Source organism: Achroia grisella, unplaced genomic scaffold, assembly GCF_030625045.1.
Source record: "Achroia grisella isolate CSIRO2021 unplaced genomic scaffold, CSIRO_AGI_Agris_v1 utg1086, whole genome shotgun sequence".
NCBI lineage: Eukaryota > Metazoa > Arthropoda > Insecta > Lepidoptera > Pyralidae > Achroia > Achroia grisella.
In genome coordinates, this window is record NW_026712572.1 from 1542034 (window position 1) to 1564447 (window position 22414).

General features: G+C 32.4%; 2 protein-coding genes across 3 annotated transcripts; one reads left to right on the forward strand and one right to left on the reverse strand.

Moving 5' to 3' along the window:
* Nucleotides 1-12685: 12685 nt before the first annotated feature.
* On the reverse strand, nt 12686-16864 carry LOC131842811 (26S proteasome regulatory subunit 6A-B). The gene is made up of 5 exons (XM_059191381.1): nt 16175-16864; nt 15507-15702; nt 14566-14762; nt 13879-14009; nt 12686-12970 (listed from the first exon to the last, which is right to left on the reverse strand). The coding sequence occupies exons 1-5, from the start codon at nt 16727-16729 to the stop codon at nt 12763-12765; spliced, it is 1287 nt and encodes a 428-aa protein (XP_059047364.1). The 5' UTR covers nt 16730-16864; the 3' UTR covers nt 12686-12762.
* A 181-nt stretch (nt 16865-17045) lies between these two features.
* On the forward strand, nt 17046-22108 carry LOC131843232 (succinate dehydrogenase [ubiquinone] cytochrome b small subunit, mitochondrial). 2 transcript variants are annotated; one of them, XM_059191844.1, is made up of 5 exons: nt 17046-17200; nt 18064-18203; nt 18950-19134; nt 20336-20573; nt 21109-21221. In XM_059191844.1, exons 1-5 carry the CDS (start codon nt 17170-17172, stop codon nt 21130-21132), a joined length of 618 nt encoding a protein of 205 aa, XP_059047827.1. In that variant the 5' UTR covers nt 17046-17169; the 3' UTR covers nt 21133-21221. The 2 variants fall into 2 exon arrangements, with proteins under 2 accessions (XP_059047827.1, XP_059047834.1); XM_059191851.1 differs by lacking the exon at nt 20336-20573 and having other exon boundaries at nt 21109-22108.
* Nucleotides 22109-22414: the final 306 nt, after the last annotated feature.

Sequence of the window (22414 nt, forward strand, 5' to 3'; positions counted from 1 at the left end):
TTTAAACTTTCGTGTTTAATATACATTATTTAAATTATTAACCGGGTCTTAACACCGGGTCACGAGCTGACCACGTCTAGTGCAACCTAGCCGAAACGTCGAGAGAGGTAAATATCTTTATTTGCCATAAAATTATTCGTGTTAAGACGCGGTTAATAATTTAAATAAAACATTCCATTATCTATACATATAAATAAAATTGGTGTGTCTGTTTGCAATATTGAAATAATCGTTTTTTACTACATGCACATAAATATAAATACGGTACATACACCAAAATAACATTTTTTACAATTTTTGTGTGTCTGTCTGTTTGTTCCGGCTAATCTCTAAAATGGCTGGACCGATTTTGACGGGATTTTATTGGCAGGTAGCTGATGTAATAAGGAGTAACTTAGGCTACTTTTATTTTAAAAAAATAAAGTTAAATTCCACGCGGACAAAGTCATGGGAACAGCTAGTTATTCATAAAAAACGTATAATATAAAAAAAACCTATATTACAAATAGAATTCCGAATGAGTGGTAGATAAAAAACAAATTGATATGACGATTCAAAAGTGCTTAAATTAAGTTTATTTAAATAAATGATTTTCTATTCTATTCTAAGAATACCAAACAATTACAATTGTAAAGACTTTAATGATCATACAAATTAAAAAAAAAACACCATCAAATTGATAGCATCTACTTTCTTTAAAGTCGGTTATAAAAACTAGTTATAATTACAAAACGGGTACATTACCTCCCACGGGAGTCGACCGCACTACCAGCGCTCTCCCCAAAAAATGTAATTGCTCATATTTTGCTAACAGAGTATCCGTGGCAACAGTTGAGTGTATTGATCTGTAGCTTGTTATTACGAGCACGTGGGCACTTGTCTGTATATGCTGGTAGCGGGTAAATTTTATATAAATACTAGCTGACCCGCAAACATTGTTTTGCCATATAAATTAATAACGCTATAAAAAAATAGGGGTTGATGATAGAAGGGTGAAAATTTAGGATTGTATGTATTTTTGTATGTTGCATCATAAAAAAATAGAAACTAAAAATTTTGTCTAATAAATAAAAAATAAAAATTTAGGGGTAAAAAAATTAAATTTAGATAGTAGCCGATTCTCAGACCTACTGGATATGCATATAAAATTTCATAAAAATCGATCAAGCCGTTTGGGAGGAGTATGGTAACTAACACTGTGACACATATAAGAAGACTAGCTGTACCCACGACTTCGTCCGCGTGGAATTTAACTTTATTTTTCTAAAATGAAAGTAGCCTATTACTCCTTATTACAGCTACTTCTGGTGGTCATGGGTTCGATTTCTCGCACTATGCAAACATTTATATTCATGAGTATGATTGTTCGTATCGGTCTGGGTATTTTCCATGCATGTATGTACAAACAAAATATCTAAGTATTTATATCAGTTGTCTACTATAGGCAGTAGACAAGCACCGTGGGACTAGATGGCGCTGTGTTAATTGTCCAGGGTTATTTATTATTTACTGAAATTACGGGATACCGCCGTATCCCATGACACTAGTCCGGAATGACATATATATACTAAAAAAAACTCGTCCGCTGTCGCCTATCAACATGGTATTAGCGTTTAATTACGTGCGCTTTACCCAAATGCATGTCTTGATCAAATGCAAGGAAAACCGTAACCGACTTCTACCTACTTGTTTCTTATAAACATTACTTATATATATATACAGGGGGATAGTAATCTATACTATAATATAAAAAAATTGGAGTGTCTGTTTGTAATATTGAAATAACCGTTTTTTACTACATGCATATGAATATAAATACGGTACATACACCAAAATAACATTTCTTACAATTTTTGTCTGTCTGTCTGTTCCGGCTAATCTCTGAAATGGCTTGTAATTTCAAAATAACAACCTTCCCTTAATGCGTATGAAAGTATATACGATATTCATATAAAAAAAAATAAAGAATTTGTCTGTCTGTTTGTTCTTAATCTCTGGAAAGATTGGATCGATTTTGATGAGACTTCCACTGGCAGGTAGCTGATTTTATAAGGAGTAGCTTAGGCTACTTTTATTATAGAATTATTATTTCATTTAATAAAAAAAAAGTTAAATTCCACGCTGGCAAAGAGGTGTGTAACAGCTAGTATAACAAAATATATTTTGTTATACGTACTAGAACACTGAGGTAACCATGCAGATAAATTTTTAACCAGAGCCAAAAAAGAGGAGGTTCTCAATTCGGCTACTTTTTAAAGTCCTATTTCTAAAAACTTACTACATCAATTATATTTTGTTATACTAGTAGACTAAGATGCACACAAATTTTTAATCGGAGCCAAAAATGGAGAAGACTTTTCTAAGATATTCGACTATGTTTTTAAGGTTCTATTTATAAAAACTACATAGATGGCGCTAAAAAAGCTTACTACTTCAGACCGGGTGTAATCAAAATGAAAAGTCATTTTTCATTTTATGTTCGCAAAAATATTTATTCATTTTTATTTGAGCGACCAACAAGACACACTATGAGGTTACAATTATTATAACTTGCAAAAAGTTCAGGTATATAGTGTTGACTTAATTACTTACTAGTTGCCACGGCATGCGCAAGTGTTTACAGAAGTATATATATCTTTTCAGAAGTATTCCATCTTTTTATTTTATTCTAGTTTATATATATATATATATATAACTATTTTTTTTATATGTGTATAAATATTAAAATTTTAATTTTAACTGTGTTAATGAAACGGGTTTGATTTTTGTTTCAATATGTGTTCTTGAATGGTTGACTTGAATTTGGAGAAACCAAAAAACACGTCAATATCCGAACTGTTCGCTACAATATTATAGTTATTTTCTAGTCTATTAATGGTAGAGAAGTGTCCCAAATTGCTTCTGAATCATAATAAATTCATTCATTCATTCATTCATAATTTAAGAGCTACGCTCTTGTCGGTGGAGCTCTTGCCACTTTCCGCGATCTTCCATCATGCTCTTTAATTCTTGATACGACACGACTCCCATTTTGTCCTCAATTTGTTTGATGTAGCTATTCCTTGGTCTTCCCCTCCCCCTCTTTCCTTCTATTTTCCCCTCAATAATAATTTTCATGAAATCATCGTGCCGTATCAAGTGCCCTAACATTTTTCCTCGTCTATTTTCTATGGTGTTCAATATTTGTCTTTTTTCTTTTACCCTGTGTAGTACTTCTTCGTTTCTTACTTTATCCTTCCAGCTAATTCTTTCCATCCTCCTCCAACACCACATTTCAAAAGCCTCCAGTTTGTCTCTTTCCTTTTGATTTAATGTCCACGTCTCACACGCATACAAGGCTATACTCCAGATATAGGTTTTAATAAATCGTTTCCGTGAGGTCATAATAAATAATACAATAATATATATATTCATATATTCATAAATAATATTCGCAGTCTATCTGTCTCCAGTACTATACCGCTTCGTGTTACTTCACTCGGGCCGCGTTACTTTGAAATATAGGTCAATTCTAACATAAGTCTGCAGGAAAACATTATTGGTTGCAATCCCTTGCTCTATGGTACGGAATATTTATCATATTTCAGAAAGCACGCAAGTTGGATTGCGTAAATATTATGACAGACAGACACACTAACGGTGCCCGCGGTTTCGTCTGCATATATTTTTGGACCTTTCTATATTTATAACAAGAACCTAACAACATATTTTTTTATGGTATGCATATATCCATATGCAAATACATATACCTACATTTATATATATACATATATATTTATATATTCCATCTTTATGTATATTCTATTGGTATCTGGATTTTGGACATTATATTTTTAAGTTAATTTTAATTATTTATGACATTTATATTAAACGAGCTGTACCCGCGACTTTGTCCGCGTGGAATTTAACTTTATTTTTCTAAAATAAAAGTAGCCTAAGTTACTCCTTATTACATCAGCTACCTGCCAAATAAAGTCACGTCAAAATTGGTCCAGCCATTTCAAAGATTAGCTGGAACAAACAGACAGACAGACAGACAGACAAAAATTGTAAAAAATGTTATGTTATGTATTTACATTCATATGAATGTAGTAAAAACCGATTATTTCAATATTACAAACAGACACTCCAATTTTATTTATTAGGTATAGATGTATTGATTATTATTTATACAATTTGACCCACTCAATACTTCCTATGTCACGCTGTCTTTTGACTGGAAGAGATCTCTATTAGAGATAAATCCTCCTTTGTTAACATTATTTCTAAGTAATATATCAAAACATGTATTTAAGTGCAATAAAAAATTATATATATCTTCGGACCCAAGATTTATTTGTGAAAAATATAACGTCATGTTTTTTTATGCTATCGGATTGGCAAACAGGCTAACAGCCCACTTGATGGTAAGTGGTAACTGTCACCTACACACATGAACAGCATCACTACAGACATCACGTTATCACGCGACACCCGCAATACCGATATATATTTATTTTCGTGAATACATACATATATAATATGTATGTATTTAAGAAAATAAATATATTATAAAAATAAAAATAAATATTAAATATTTTATTTCCGTAAATACATACATATATAAATATAGAAAACATCCAGACCGATACAAACAAACATGTTCATGAATACAAATGGTTGTGCCGTGCGAGGAATCGAACCCGCGATCATGGAAAGTAACACGTTGAGCTAAACCGCTAGACCACCGAGGCCGTCATTTATCACGAATAGATGGCGATTTAAAAATGTACACGAGTATGACGCCGGTTTCAAAGTATGACTGTATTTTTTTATTACATTTTATGGAATGCTACTTGCATGGCATGGTAACAATGCAAGCAAGGTTGTTCGCGTCAAAATCTACAGCGATCGATTAAAAAACACCTTGGAAAGCTACCATTTTACAACTACTATATAAACCGAACCATTACAATAATGAAGTCAAAGTATTGAAGTTTCTTAATGGGTCCATATGAATTTTATTATTCTTAAACATACTTACCTTTACTATATTAAATGGCCCTTAACATAGTCACAGTTGTAACTGGCTAATGAAGAAATGTTTTATATTCTAAATTTGCATTTGAATTTATAGTTCTTTTATATTACATTCTTGTTTTTTGATACTTCAATTCCTTCATTCTATTCTAATATGTCTATATAATATATTTTCTCCGTTTACCTAATCTTTTTTCTTATTATTACAACAGTCACAAAAACAACTATCGATTTTTTTATTCTCGCGTCGATATAATGAAATTTACAATCAACTTTTACACTTTTTTGTTGTTGAAAGCATTTTATTTTATTGAAATAAAATAAAACCCATTCAACATTTACCATCAAGTTTAACTATATTAACAATGCGTTAAATAATAATTTCAGTTTTGTAGTTTACTTATTTGGGGAAGTTGTTGAGTCTCATGAATTATACTGGATTCAGATTTGGTTTTGGAATCTAAGATTAACCCTGCCTATTTTTAACACCTAATTCATTTTTACCGAAAAAAATCTAGATGAAATATTTAGTTTAAATATTTATTAGCTAAAAACCTAATATAATATTTAGGTTAACAAATTTTTACCCAATAAACCTAAATATAATGTTTAAATTAACGATTTTTTTCTTAAAAAAGCCTTACATAAATACCATACATAGATAAATACATGCTAACTATAATATTTAGGTTATGAAATTTTTACTTAAAAAAACTTAAATATTTAGGTTAAGAAATTTCTACCTAAAGAACCTAAACATAATATTTATGTTAATAAATTTTTACCTAAAAGACTTGAATATAATATTTAGGTTAAGAAATTTTCACTTAAAATACCTAATTATAATATTTAAGTTTATATAAGGTAAAAATTTAAATCCACTGCATAATTAGGCGATAGAGAAAGTGTAATTATGGCAAGTTACGGAACCGTGGTCACGCTCCGGGAATACAAGGTGTGATATAAAGTTCGCAGTCTGCACACGGAACCTCTACGAATACGTACGTAATTTCTTTTATACCACAGTGATTGTAAATTACAATTATTTTTTCTAAATAACTTTATTGTAGGTACATATGGCGGACTTAACACCTAATGGCATTTTCTACTAGGCAACCATGAGTTGTGCAGTATATATGCAGATAAGTTATTGCTTATAATATTACAATACAATAAATTATGCAAATAATATTACAATATTTTTATAAAACATACACAAATAAATATATACAAAAATAGAAAGAAAAGAAAGAAAGAAAATTGTTTATTTGGTAGACTGAAAATAATTTTTAAAATTTAATTTACATTTTATATTAATAATTAGAGTACCAACTAGGTCTCCGCTCAGCATATGTCGTGACGGGGTGCCACGACGCTGGTTTTCAGCGGACACCTTCATATACAATAAACATAATAATAATAATAATACACATACATACATAAATACATGCCTAATAATCTTTACATAGAGGAGATGCTTTTCAGTAATAAATTAAAATACATACATCCAAAGCATATGTGGTATATCCAAAGTATATGACGGCCTCAGTGGTCTAGCGGGTAGCACACCGTCTTACTTCCCATGGTCGCGGATTCGATTCCTCGCACGGCACAAACATTTGTATTCATATTATGATTGCTTGTATCGCTCTGGGTGTTTTCTATGTATAATATGTATGTATTTACTAAATAAAATGTAGTGCCCATAACACAAGCTTTAGGTAGCTTAACTTCTAGATCGGTCTAGATGGCGCTGTGTACACGGTTCTGAGATTATTATTTGTAAGCAAAACTACAGATAACATATGAAAATCATATAATTTTGCGTCTAAAAACTTATTTTTAAAGAATAAATTTCTCTAATGTGAATGCAATTGCACTGAGGCACTATGGCATTGCTGAGGGATCATCTGATGGTAAGTGGTAACAGTCGCCTATATATGTACAGCATAATGGACATCACGTTATCATGTAACGCATGATGCAAAAACACTGCTTGTAAATCATGATGATGTTTGGAGACAGTCTACGCAGACGAGTTTGCTTAAAAGTGACTCTTTCTATATTTAACCTAACACATAGACTTAATTATAAGAACATAATATATTAGTATATACGCGTTTCATTAAACTTTAATATTAATAAATGAATAACTCTGCCCCACAGTAAGCAGAGCTTCCGATGGTTGCGGGTTCGATTCCTCGCACGGTCCAAACATTTGTATTCATGATTATGTTTGTATCGGTCTGGGTGTTTTCTATGTATAATATGTATGTATTTACTAAAAATAAATATATCAGTCTATTTGTATCAGTCGTGTAGTAATCTAGTTGTCTAGTGCCCCATATGGGTACTAGACAACTGATACAAATAGACTGTTTGCATCGTGCGAGGAATCGAACCCGATCATCGGAGTAAAGCAGTACGCTACACCGCTAGACCACTGAGGGCGTCAAATTGATTGAAATTAAATAATTTATTTACATAGGTGTATGGTACCTACATAATTAAGGTTATATAACATTTGGAAGTTCTTACAAGTCCCGCCAAATGTTTTATTTAACATGCAAAAGTTTTAAGTGCAATCAAGTTAATTAATTAGTTTACTAGTCATTATTATCTATACATATAAACAAAATTGGAGTGTCTGTTTGTAAAATTGAAATAACCGTTTTTTACTACATGCATATGAATATAAATACGGTATATACACCAAAATAACATTTTTTACAATTTTTGACAGTCTGTCTGTCTGTTTGTTCTGGTTAATTTCTGAAATGGCTGGACCGATTTTGACAGAACTTTTTCTGGCATAGCTGATGTAATAAGGAGTAACTTAGGTTACTTTTATTTTAGATTTTTTTTTTCTTTTAGATAAATAAAGTTAAATTCCACGATGACGAAGTCGCGGGGACAACTAGTTATAAATATAATTATTAAATGTATAAATTAATTACTTAATATAATATTCTGTTCATGAGTATATTAAAATATATGTATATTAATTTTTTATATAATACTTACAGGAAAATCTTTCCCATATTGGTTGAGCTACTTCATATAGCACACAATACTCGCTACGAATCACAACACGTTATGAGCAAATAATGCCTTCGTAACGAATATTTTTTTTTTCGGACTACTCTAATGCTTTTGGCCGCAGCTAGCCTTTACAGCTTCACCGGAGGATATTGGGCGAGTGCAGATGGCACTCCAAACCCTCAGAAGGATGGAGTGGTTGGAGGCCGAATCCCGCCTGATGGATACGATTTTAGTCTAAGGGCACAGCTAGGGATTCGAAGCTCGGCTCAGGCCGTCGTAATTTCGATTCCCGTTTGAAAAGGACGGGGGATTGAACGGTGGGGACGAATAACTGCGTTCGCAATCACGCACCACACGAGGTACGGTCAGCAGCGGTCGCGGCCGACTGACAGCGGCCGGCAGGTGAACGGACGTGTGGTAAGCCGTGTTAAGACACTTTCAGACGTTAATAGAAAACGCAGCGATATCTCAGTCTTATTAGGTACTAAGAATATCCGCGGCTATATTCAAAGCGTTCGTAAATCCTGGTTCCCACCAACATGGTGTGTACCTTCATGAAGGAAGACTACTGGCCGTAGGGACTAGTGTACCGCGCCGCTACCATGGCAGATGCCATAGTGATTGTGAAGACCACAAAGTTCATATTAATAGTTTTATTTCTTATATATGTATAGCAATAACCTAAACCAAACAAACTAACACAAAACAAAAGTAGCACGAAAATTATAGACTTTCTCCATCACAAATATCTACGTATACGTCAAATTTTAAAATTAACTAAACAAACATATAAATAGAATTTTTATTTTAATTCTATTCATTATGTAGGTACAAACAGACAACTGTATTTATTTTTATAGATTTGAACAGTGATTAATTCCCCATACAAATTTTTAGTCCCTATTTCCCATTTTAAATTTCATTTTCTTAATAAAAAGTAGCCTATGTTGTTTTTCAAGATCTATACAATTTTTGTAAATGTATTGTATAATAAATACATAAACAATACCCAGACCAATACAACAATCATACTCATGAATATAAAGGGTTGAACATGAATGGAACTCGTGACCATTGGAAGTATGGAGGTAAAACGGTATTCTAAACCAGTAGGGCCGTCATTGAAATTAAAAAATAGTGGTACTTATTAAAATTTTAACTGTAGATACGATGTTCGTGTGTGAGACCCTTAATAGCCTCTACGGAACCGATGGAGCGAGACGTGACACGATTTTCGCATGTACCCTATTCCATAGAATATTGTGATGAATAAACAAATGACAAAACCATTGTATTCTTTTAAGGAGTGGTGATGTTTGTAGCTGAGGTTCACTTGTCCCATTCAGTCGACAGGCACACAATCACGGACAGTAGGTAGTTTTTTTTAATATTGTAATAGAAACAGAAATAAACTTTATTCAAATAAACTCAATTACGAGCACTTTCAAATTAACGAATAATTTATTCATGTAGGACATTTTAGCTGCTTATGAACGTAAATTTTTTCACATTATAATTTTTTCCCTACCGTCCAGATACTTGTGAATAGTCATATTTTTTATCTAGCAATCATTCGGAACGCATACTCATCACAAGAAGATTGAACATGAATCTTGTGTGTTGGTCTTTTGAATAGATGTTATTTTAAATAAATAATTAAACAATAACAATTAAGAGGCATGCAATAATCAACATAGAAACCACTACGCTAAGTGCGTAGTGGTTTGAGCATGAATCTTGTGTGTTGGTCTTTTGAATAGATGTTATTTTAAATAAATAATTAAACAATAACAATTAAGAGGCATGCAATAATCAACATAGAAACCACTAGGCACTTATGTTTGGTGCAATCAGATAATATTATCAGCACTATGAACTTTAAGATTTGTCCAGTAATACATTATTATCATTCATGGAGAATGGTGTTTCCGTCTGCGCTGGCGGTATAAAAAACAGATATATTCCATATAATATATATTGGCATAGAAATAATTTTAAATAATAATTTGCACGTTATATTTCATAAATAACAAAATTACGAAAAGTCATGCATAGACATCATGCAACTGTTACTAAACAAGACAACCAGACAGCACTACAAACAAGCATATAGCAATTTGGCATAGTATAATGTATAATAAACTACATTATATAAAAAAGTTAGAAATTAGTTAAAAAATTGTATATACAAAGAATAAACAGCTAAAATAGGAAAAAAATATAAATTTTTAAAATGTAGGACTGAGATTGTGATAAAGTAAAGTATGGTAAAGTATAAGTGTTGAAATCCAAACTTTATAGTAATAATAAATAATCGTGGACAATTTACACAGCGCTATCTAGTCCCACGGTAAGCAGAGCTTGTGTTATGGGTACTAGACAACTGATATAAAAACTTACATATATTTTAGTTAAGTTGGGATACACTGCTCTATACACAAATTTCTCCCAGCAACATTTAATAAAAAAAACATTGTTTAAATATTTTTATTCCAATTAAAGTTATATCAAATTTTTATTCTTTTATAAGTATGATTATAATTCTTAGACGATCAGGCCTTGAACTACTAGCATTAATATTATGTATTACATAAAATAAATAAATTTTACGCTATCTCCACATTACAGAACTGGGTTTAAAAAAATACTTCGATGAGTAGAAACAAAATACACAAACGCTACAACATACTCTGATTTATTTTTAGATATCTTAAATTCTTATTAAAATAAACTGTTTAGTTATAAAAAGGTAATGAATAGATATACAAAATACTATTCACATTCAAATATTAGTATGGAATACAAATAATCCTTAATAATATAGTTAAATTAGGCTTTAGTGGTGATTAAGTAAATATAGTGTGTTATTATGTCACTGTATGTTCAGAAATTAATCCTAATAGTCATTGAATCTCACTTATGTATGCATAAACTATTAAAAAGTAGTCATAAATTGTTAATTTGAAAATACACTTCCATCTTCCTTCTTTTTATAAATCTTAATTGTTAATTTGTAAAATAGAGTCCTCCCTTATTTCTATTTATAAATCTTATTGGAAAAGTTATTAATTTCGAATATAGTTACAAAGTTTTGGATTTCAAACTTATATATGCAATATTTATGAGCAAGAATGTGAAGTTGGACACTGAACCTGGTGTGTGGACGGTTGAGGTTGCATTTTGTGTGTACCCTAGGTATATCGCTGGAAGTTATCTTAAACTGGAGCTCACAGCCTTCAGGGTCCATTGTTCTTAGCGGTAAATGGAAACAAATCAGCTGAGTATAATGCTATACTCACCATATGGTGACAATTAAATATTAAAAATATATAACAATATAAGAAATAAATTTCTTCAAATTATTCACTTTAAAACATTTAAAAACTATTAAGTGCCTACTTACAGCGACTGTTCTAAATTTCTGGTGACTTAAAAGTTATTTCTTGATGAGTAATTCAATGGGATTAAATAGGTATTAAGATATGGAAGTAGCCAATTATAAATACATTATTATTGCGGAAGAAATCATTATTATTTATAGCAGGCAATCGGACACAGAAGCTTAAAGCGATACACAATTTATAACCGCATACAATAACATTCGCAAATCGATACGATTATGCGGTAATATTCATAATAATATTTATTTTAGTGACATTCATTTAAAAACTGTATAGGTTAGGCATCTACTCACGACTTAAGGCCGGTTTTTCTTCGTCGATGTTACGCAGACGAAGATTAAGTTGAAACCAATAATTTCACATCGCTACACTAATTACTACTCTTTAGATTATTTTTGGCCTATTACTAATTTATTCCGAAAGTTCACTGAAATTTTGACAGCTCCATTTTCATGTTTCAAATTTAGCACACGCACGCGCGTTGCGATTGCGCTAATTTTATAGATGTGTTCTCGAATGCTAAATTTAAACAATATCTAACAATTTGTGTTTTGTCACCAATATAGTCGTATATATTCATTAATTTGTATACAATTTTGATAGTAAATATTACAAAAAAATCCCTCGTAGGTTCACTAATTAAAATATTTAAGTAGGGTAGATATATTTTTTACTTTTGGGTAGCATGATGTATAAAAATAATTTTGAATACTACAGGTAGAGTCGTAGAATAGAGGTTCTGTTCTAGGTCCTAGACTATTCCACTACATCGGGTATACCATACAACTGACTAGGCCACAGGGAAAAAAACTTTGCAGGTTAACAACATAGTTTGTAATAAATACAAATTTACTATTGGCTCATTGCTACAAATATAAATATACATACATATATTCCAAGTGAATTCACTATCATGGGCTCACAGAACTGACTTTATCTTCATCATGACCTCGACTGGTGCCTTACCAGCTTGTACCGTTAACGCAGAAGGGTGCACCATTCTATTATCCATTAAAAAATTACAAATTTACTATTTGGGCCAGGCATAAATTTAGCAAAATAAATGTTCGTAACTGATTAAATTGCCGGTATGAGATAAAAATAATATCCCTAGAGGAATATATTTATTTATTCTTTATTGAACCAGAAATTAATCACAACGAATATTATTAGGTACAAAAGGCGGTCTTATCGCATAAGCGATATAGTGAAATAAAACAAAATTTTATCCCAGCATTTATTAGCTGTATTTATAGATAGTAACTTACAATAATAAGATGTGTTTATAAAAGACATTTAACTAGGCATAGTAACTAAGGTTGGCCTTCTTCTTCGCCTGCACCTCCAGTATGGCGTCCATGAAGTCTTCATGGGTGACAGCTGTGGCCGAACGTCTAAGAGCAATCATACCGGCCTCTACGCATACTGCCTTGCACTGGGCGCCGTTGAAATCATCCGTCGAGCGGGACAACTCCTCAAAGTTGACGTCTGGGCTCACATTCATTTTCCTATAATTAAAAAATAATTACAAAACCTCTGTATATTAATAAAAGTTATCATTTCTTGTCTATGCTGATATGGATGTTTATACTTTTACGTAAAAGCGAGAATGGAAATTGTTAGGGCTCACATTCATTTCCCTTTAATTAAACAATAAAAAGTACAAAAACTGTGTATATTGATAAAAGTTATTTTGTGTCTATGCTAATATGGATACTCCTACATAGAAAGGGGAACACGAAAGCGGCTAATGTGGACTGATGACCCCCATTGCTAGCAATGTATTAAGTCAGGTTGGTCGCAGATCTTCCTGGAGACTATCATGATAAATTCCTGGTGATTTATCACAATGGGCTAACTGATCTGACCTCATTTTTATCTTAACAATCTTCACTGCTATATGTAACTGGGAATGATGCACCCGCCAGCGTAAACTGTTAGGGCGGACGGGAGGTTAGATCCCCCCTAACCTCCCCTCTTCTTACACCTGCACAATACTTAATTTCTTTCTTACTATCTTCTTAAATAACTAGCTTACGCCAACAGCTTGTATTTTTGTATCTTGTATAATTTACAAGTAACATATTTAGTTTTTTTTACAAACAGTTACATTGTTTATTCCTGTGTTAATATATATAAAAAAAATATTGTTGGTAATGAAGTTAATTAATTTGATTAGACAATGTTGTTAATGCTTCTTCTGTAGGTACAAATGAAAACCATCATTCCAGCAATTAAATTGCCAATCATGTTAAATATGTATAAATGTGTAGCTGTGTAACTGTGCTGATGTTGGCAATAAATTGATTTATTATTATTCTGGGATATCATTCAATTAAATAAATAAATGATATTTGAAATACAATTTAAAAAGGGAACATAATTTTTTTTATTTCTAGGTTATAATGTACAATACCGTGAATGAATCTGCATAATCCTAGCTCTGGCCTCTTCATTGGGATGTGGGAATTCAATTTTCCTGTCCAAACGTCCTGATCTAAGTAATGCAGGATCCAGGATGTCCACTCTGTTTGTTGCAGCAATGACCTGGTTACGTAAAGATAATAATTATAGTGAGACAAAGTAGACAATAATAATAAGACAATTCACACAGCGCCATCTAGTCCAAAACTAAATAGAGCTTGTACTGTTTGTACTAAACAACTAATAGAAATACTTGAATACATTTTGTTATGTTAAAGTTTTAGGTAAAGACTTTGCAGATAAATAAAAATTGTCAACTTTATAGTATATATGTCGTGGTCACATAGAAAAGCGACATTTTTTACTACAAAAACATATGAAGAATGACAAAAGACAAAATTTATTTGGTCAGATCAAAGATTTTATATATTCATTATGTTAACCATACATATACACTACTTAAATGCTATGTAATATTTAGTACCAAATAGTTTGTAAATGTAAAGAACTTAGGAAGGAAAGAAAATACATTCATAAATACTAATAATATTACCCAACACTGAAATGTCTGTATCATGTAAGGATAGGTCACTGAATTATATAAGTTTTATGATTTTGGTTACTCTACATAGAACAAAATCATAATAGTAGTTTATAAATTTACTTAAATAGTTTATACCTTAATATCAGCAGTTGAACTGAAGCCATCGAGCTGGTTGAGCAGTTCTAACATGGTACGCTGCACCTCACGATCACCAGCCTTCTCCGAGTCAAAACGCTTGGTACCAATGGCATCTAATTCATCAATGAATATTATAGCAGGGGCCTTTTCCTTGGCTAGGGCGAAGGCATCTCGTACAAGCTTAGCACCATCACCTGTAATTTTAATTATTACGTAAATAACTTCATGATCACTTAATTTTTCCATGTGGACTATAAAAAGTTGGTACTCAGGTTTACTTGTTTACCTGTATGGCTGACATTTTTTTTAATAGATGATAATGGAATAGCGCAGCCTATGCCATCAGTATACACTACCGGGACACAAGTTGAGGGTGATAAGATGACCATAAGGTCAGGTGAGTTAGCCAATTGATTTACCATAAATTAACTAAGATTGTTTGCAGGGGGAACAGTGTAGAGGTCGACCTGATATGATACATTGCCAACAATAGGGTCATCAGTTCCCATTACTAACAATCCTATTTCCCCATAAAAGAGGTTTTGTTAACTGTATATGAACTGAAAATTCACCACATTTCACAGGGTGTCTTTGAAAACAACATAGTAGGGGCAGAGACTATTCCCATTCCTTAATAATAATCTCTCAAAATACAACTATCTTACAAGTTTGAAAACATTGATGAAATAATTGGTGAAATTAGACTGTTTATTCAGGATTTAGTAAGACAGGCATAAAAATTTGTAATTTATTTTTTAATAAGAAAAAATCTACAGCTCATCTTATTCATTAAAATAACTTCTTTACCACACAATATGTGGTTATGGTTGTGTAATATAATAAGATTATCTTTATGTCATATAATAATGGTTTAATTGTAGTGTAAGTATTAATGATAGTAATAAGAAGTAATAGGTAGGGATGCATGGAATACATACCAATGAACATTTGAACAAGCTGTGGTCCGGCTAACTTCAAGAAGGTGGATTTAGTTTGGGCCGCACATGCCCTGGCCAGCAGGGTCTTGCCAGTACCTGGAGGACCATACAAGAGCACACCCTTGGGCGGATGGATGCCTAAGTTGACAAATTTCTCTTTGTGTGTCATCGGAAGAACTACAGCTTCAATTAATTCCTGGAAATTATAAAATCAGAATGTAGACGAAAAAAACTATGATTTTGTATTATCTATACAACTAGTCAGATTATAAAAAAAATTACATGTCCAAGATCCAAGATATCAACAATATGAGAATTCTGATACAAGAACAGAGTTTTGGCCTTCAGTATGAAGATATTTGCATACAAGTTAGACAAAAAAAGACAAAGACAAGAAAAAGATAAAAAAAAATTGGTCAAAATATGATGATGTACAACATTAGAAAGACGACTAATAAATGAGATTCTATTTCTTTGTTTGAGACTGAATTTTTAAATTTGGCAACCCAAGAAAAACAATTTATAAATAAATATATGTAACAATTATTTTTAGAATAACATTTTAACACTACAGGTTATGCAGGAGCATTATAGGTTACAAAAGGTCATACCAAATAGGGCCACTATTTGTGTATGTAACCAAAAATAAGGTTATATAGAATACTAACCTGAATTTGTTTATCCAAACCACCAATATCAGAGTACTGTTCTGTTGGTCGCTCATCTACCTCCATAGCCTTCACTCTAGCATCATACTCTGCTGGCAGTGTCTCCAGAATCAAGTATGAGTCCTTGTTTACGCCTACTAAGTCACCAGGCTTCAATTTCTCAGCATCTACCAGTCCAATGACAGGCAAAAAGTATGTCTGTCTTGTTGATGTCTTTATAACTGCACACTTGCCCTTCCTTTGAGAGTCCAGGTCGACCACTGCCCCGTCTTCTTCTTCTTCCTGAGGGTCGACGTCCAGTAACTCTATAACATTGGATACTAAGTAAGGTAATGTTTTGTTCACTTTGATTTTCTCTGTATTCTCCTTAATTTTCTCGTTCTGCGCCTGCAACTCGTGAGAGATTCTCATGACTTCACTCTTCATGATCTTTATTTCATTGTCCAGCAGTCGAGTACGACTGATTATTTCATCTGTTGGCATACGAAGCACTTCCTCGCTAAGCGCTTCTTCACCATCTTCCCAAATGGACTTGTCTTCCAGCGTAGTCGCCATATTATTCCACGCTTATGTTTGTGCTATTTTAATTTAAAATTTTTGATATACAACAATAATTCAATTTGAAAATAATCGTAACACATTAAAAAAGTGAATTGTCATTATTTCTCAAATCATTCGGGAATTAGGGTGTCCGTGTATAACAGTTTTAAAACTACTAAATTTTATTTTAATATTTTCTACCATTGACAGACGTAGTGATTATATACTCAATGACAGTAACTGACTGGAACACTAAGTACTTGACTTCAAAGAGTTTTTACAGTAATTGTTCCACAGACGGACTTCATAAAAAAAAAACAATGACAGTCTAGTGACATTTTGGCAATTACTGAACTTCCACTTCTACAATAAAATCAAATATCGAACATTTAAAATTATTAATTCTATTACATTTTATTGTTAATATTTATTATAACTTGTAGAACTATATCAAAATGGCATTTTCTATGTTTCTTCGCAGTTCAGGTAATGTTAAATTGTATTATCATGTTACATAACTAATTGTTGTTGGAATATGCAAACAACATTGAAATATTCGATGCATTTATTTTTAATCATTTTCTCATAAAGATTAGAATAATATTACAGTGTGTATATTTTTTTTTGTATGAATTTATATAAAATAATCCTATATTATTTCTCTATGTATTCTCGGTATACAGTTATACAATGCGGTATTTAATAATTAATATTTAAAATGTATTTTATTGACTACTATTTTTAATATAAATATAGAGAATTGACTCTAGTTACTTGCAATGTTAGTTTAATAAAATAGCCCTGTATGTTATCACACATTACCAAAACAAGACTGGCTTATAAAGTTATTACATATATAACTTCCCTGGAATACTAAGATATTTCTTTCCAAATGGATACAAATTCCTTGAACAATGGTAGAACAAGGTTGCTTTGTGAGAGTGGAGATGCATAAACCTTCTCTGTGAAATTTTTGGTTGGCTATATCACAGCTGTAGAAATAATTGGTTGAATAATGATGGAAGTATGCATTGTAAAGAGTCTAAGTAAAATATTTGTTTTACTTCATATGTGTTTAACAATTTGATGGTATGGGCATGTTATGCAGAGGAGCAAGAATCATGTCTTAAAGAAAGTGTATAGTATGAATGTGGATGAATGGAAAGGGAGAAGACACCCTTAAAAAACATAGATGGATTATGTGAAAGATGATTTGAATAAAGGGAGAGTATGCACAGATATAACAGCTGATAGAGATCAGTGGAAGAGAATGACATACTGGGCCGACTCCAAATAATGGGATAAAGGTAAGGCAATTATGAATAATGTGTGTTTAACAATTGTTACAGCATGCAGAAGTCCAGTATTCAATCAACAAATGATGCGTTTTGCAACACAACCAATACTGAAGGAGCGTAGCATTGTCAGCACACTGCCCATCAAGAGTCTCACCCTTACACAGGCCAAGAGCACGCCTATATTGAATTCTGTAAGCAATTTTTATAATCTTATTATTAATTTTAACATTTTTGGACACCAAAATAGTTTTAGCTAGATAATTAATGAATCAATTTTATTTTAAAAAAATAATGTTAATGTAATGTAATGTGTGGATGAATAGAATGTGCTTGGCACTGGCATTGCTATGCTTATTTAGTGCCCTCAGCATGGTGTTGTTTTAAAGAGTTTCTTTTTAAAGAAACAAATATTGTTTAAATGTATAAAATGTTTATAAAACATACATATAATATTAAGTATTATGTGTTATATGTATATAATTGATAATGACCACATGAATCTCTGTTTGCCTTATGGTTGACTGGGAGAAAATGCCTCCAAGTGTTAAGACTGCAATGTGCACCTCTATTTGTGTATTCCTGCATTGAAATTTTAATAAAATAACAAAAATATATGTGGCTGATATGATTAAGTTATTGAGATATAAGATAGATATATATGTTTTCAATTCTCACTGCAGTAAATTAGAATTATTGTTTTTGTATCATGAACATCATAATTCACACTTGTCATATCATATTATGAGAGAACCATACCTTTGAGTGTCCTCAAACTGCTTGACTTTCTGCAGCAATAAATATTTGTCAAAAACATCTCATATTGTGAAGTAAATCATAATAATGAAATTAAAAATCATAATTTGAAGTAATTCTTTGATGTAATATTTTTAATTCAAATATATCACATATGATATCAGTGAAACTTTTGCGGTTCCAGGTGCGTTCATTCCGCACATCCCTCGTTCGACTCTCCCAGGAGAAAGCTCACGACCACTCTAAACTATGGGTAGTGGAGAAGCTGACATCTGTGCTACTAGTGCCACTGGTTCCGCTCGGTCTCCTCATGCCAAACAAGCTGTTTGATTCAGTACTGGCCATTCTTATTACAGCACATAGTTTCTGGTGAGTACCAAATTGCTGTAATAATTCACTTATATATCTTTTTGTGTCTTTTTCATTACACATGTCTATTGTTAAACCAATAATAAAATAGAATCAGTTGCAAATTTTTCGGAGTGATGAAAAGCTGAACTGGACAGTAGGTATATTGATAAGAAATTGCATATGCATAAGCAATCACAATGTATTTATGAATAAACCATTTTGAGTTAAACTTTCCTCTCATCTTTTATGTGGCACCAGTAGAAGTTAATATAATGAGGACAAAGTCAGGTCGTCTAGTTTAAGTTCAATTTAAAATATATCATACATGGGAAATTTACCATTAGTCGAGGTTGAAAGGTAGATTACCATGATACTAAGGTAAAGTACCAAGTGTTAACCCAACATCAACGCGCACATGACATCCCTGGTGTTTCAGGGGTTCATAGCTATGGTAACCATTTATTATCAGAAGGGTTACATGCTTGTTTGCCACCATTGTTGTTGTGGTGGGGTTCTTTTTGTGTTGAGATTATATGTTAACTAATAAATAATATGTATGTTTGCAGAATTGTATTGCCTTTTAATAATTTCATACAATTATGTCAATCAGTCAGTATTTGACATTAAAACTATATATTAATTAACAAATTAATTAATAAATAGGTTGTATACTCGTAACAATTGTAGTAAAAAAAAACATTGCTACCTATATGGGAATTAGTCTTCAATTGAAACTCTGTATGCTTGTTTGACACTATTATAGTAAAAAAAAACACTGCTAACTATAAGAATCTTCAATCCTAAATATCCTGTTTGTTTACTTGTAAGAGTTGAGGACGACCTCGGTGGTCTAGCGGTCTAGCGGTCTAGCACACCGCTTTACGACCGATTGTCGGGTTCGATTCCTTGCACGGCACAAACATTTGTATTCATGAGTATGATTGTTTGTATCGGTCTGGGTGTTTTCTATGTATAATATGTATGTATTTACAAAAAAAATATCTACGTATCAGTTATCTAGTACCCATAACACAAGCTTTAGCTAGCTTAACTTGGGTCTAGATGGCGCTGTGTGAATTGTCCTGAGATTATTATTATATATATTTCCATCACACCATATTCATACCTCTCCAACATGCAACCTTGATAACAATAACCTGATTCTAATCCAATACCTGTAACCTAAATATCCTACAACCCACGTTCCTCCCATCCATAGGGGTTTAGAAGCCATTGTGCTGGAATACCTCCGAGTGCTGGTCGTCGGGCCTGTGGTGCCCAAAATCGCCATGGGCATGGTGTACCTAATAACGGCAGTTACCATGGGCGGTCTCTTCTACCTGATCTTCAATGATATTGGCATGTGTAGAGCTTTTTGGAGAATTTGGAGAAACATGAAGAAGCCTAAAGATAATCCTCCCCCATCTTCAGGTTTAGCAGTGATGCCCCCCATCCAGGTTTCATATCGCATTATAAATAAAGAACCTCCGACATGTAATACAACGCCATCTAGTCTTAAACTAAGCAGTTTGGTAGTGTATGATATTGCTACTAAACTACTAATGACCATTTTTGTAAAGTTTTGTAAGATGGCAGAGAGAGACTACAAAGTTGTACAAAGATTTTAACGGACAATGGAATACTGCAGGCAGTGCACTATTTCATTATCATCCATTAAACGCGCCAAAGGTATACCCTGGTGTGGCACTAGTAGGGCTAAGATTGGCATGAGCTCAGGTCAGTTAGCCCATCGTATCAAATTTACCAGGAATTTATCACTGCGGTTTCAAGAGGGAACCGCGGGAGGTGTAACTGACATGGTACATTTCTAGCAATGGTATCATTAGTTCAGAATACTGACTCTCCCCATTCCCTAGGGGTGATATTAATAATGTATAGTTTCTTTCATAGGAAATAATTATAAAGTTACATCAGTTAGGTTGGTATTCCAGATACATAAAAATATGCGAATTAAAAAGTATTAAATTTCAGGGGCCTGGAAGCGATCGTTGTTGATTACGTCCGCGCCAGCATCTTCGGGCCAGTTATCCCCAAAATTGCCATTGGGCTTGTATACCTGATCTCTATCGCGACACTCGGCGGACTCTTCTACGTCATCAGCCATGATATTGGTATCGCCAACTCCTTTAGACAACTATGGGCTATCAAATCTGACAGTAACAAGGCGTAAACTCATGTTAGTGTATTGTTATGTCACGGTTTAAAACTACAAGTTTAAGATCAATATTGTACGGTAAAGTGAATTTTTCTACAAGGAATTGTGATACTAAAATGCAGTTATTAGACTTTCAAAAATACACTTTAAGTAATTACAATAGATTCGGTTTAACATTAAATCGTGACGTAACACAGTATAGCTTGTAAGATTTGGATATTGGCGCCCATCGATTTATACATAGTATTACTGTAATTTCATTTGTAATTATCAATTTGCATAATAAAAATGTGCCATTCCCATGTAAAGTGGCCAATATCCAAATTGTTGCCAGATTTTTGATAACTACTAAAGTGGTACAAAATGTATTGCCTGTGGTATTGTAAATTATAGCTATGTAAATGTATATTTTGCAGTAATTTAATAAAATACATTAATACGTAATAATGAGTTGTAGCACTATGTTTTCAAGGCTTATGATAATGTCAGAAATAGCTCATGTATACATTTATAATCTAAATTGCGTTTTTTAAAGCCACGTGGCGCGAGAATGTATGTAATTTTCTATGCAAATTTCCTACAATTTATTATACGTTGCAAATTGACGTTTAACTTATCAGCGAAAAATTACAAAAATCTGGCAACATTATCGAGGACAATATCAGCTAATAAGTTGTAAACATTAAATCACGGGGAACTGTCGTTGTATCGAAAGTTTTTTATATTTCGATGTGAGAATATTTAGATTACGCAAGCAAATGAATCTTTGATGCGAATTATTTATTGATAGATTAATAAAATAATTTCTGTTGATAATTTTGTTTTATTTGGCAACATTCGTGTGATTGTGAAGATAATATTTTAAGGAAAGTGTTATATATGAATGTGGATGGTTACAAGGGCAGAGGAAGGCCGAAAAAGAGATGGATGGACTGTGTGGAAGATGATACGGTAAGAAAGGCAGTAAATAACGAGATGACTGCGAACAGGGATGAACAGAAGAGAAAAACATATTAGTCCTACCACAAATAAATGGGATAAGAAAGAGATCAACCTAATATGGTATATTGCTAGCAATGGGGTTATTAATCCACATTACTAACAATTGCCTTCCCCCTTCTT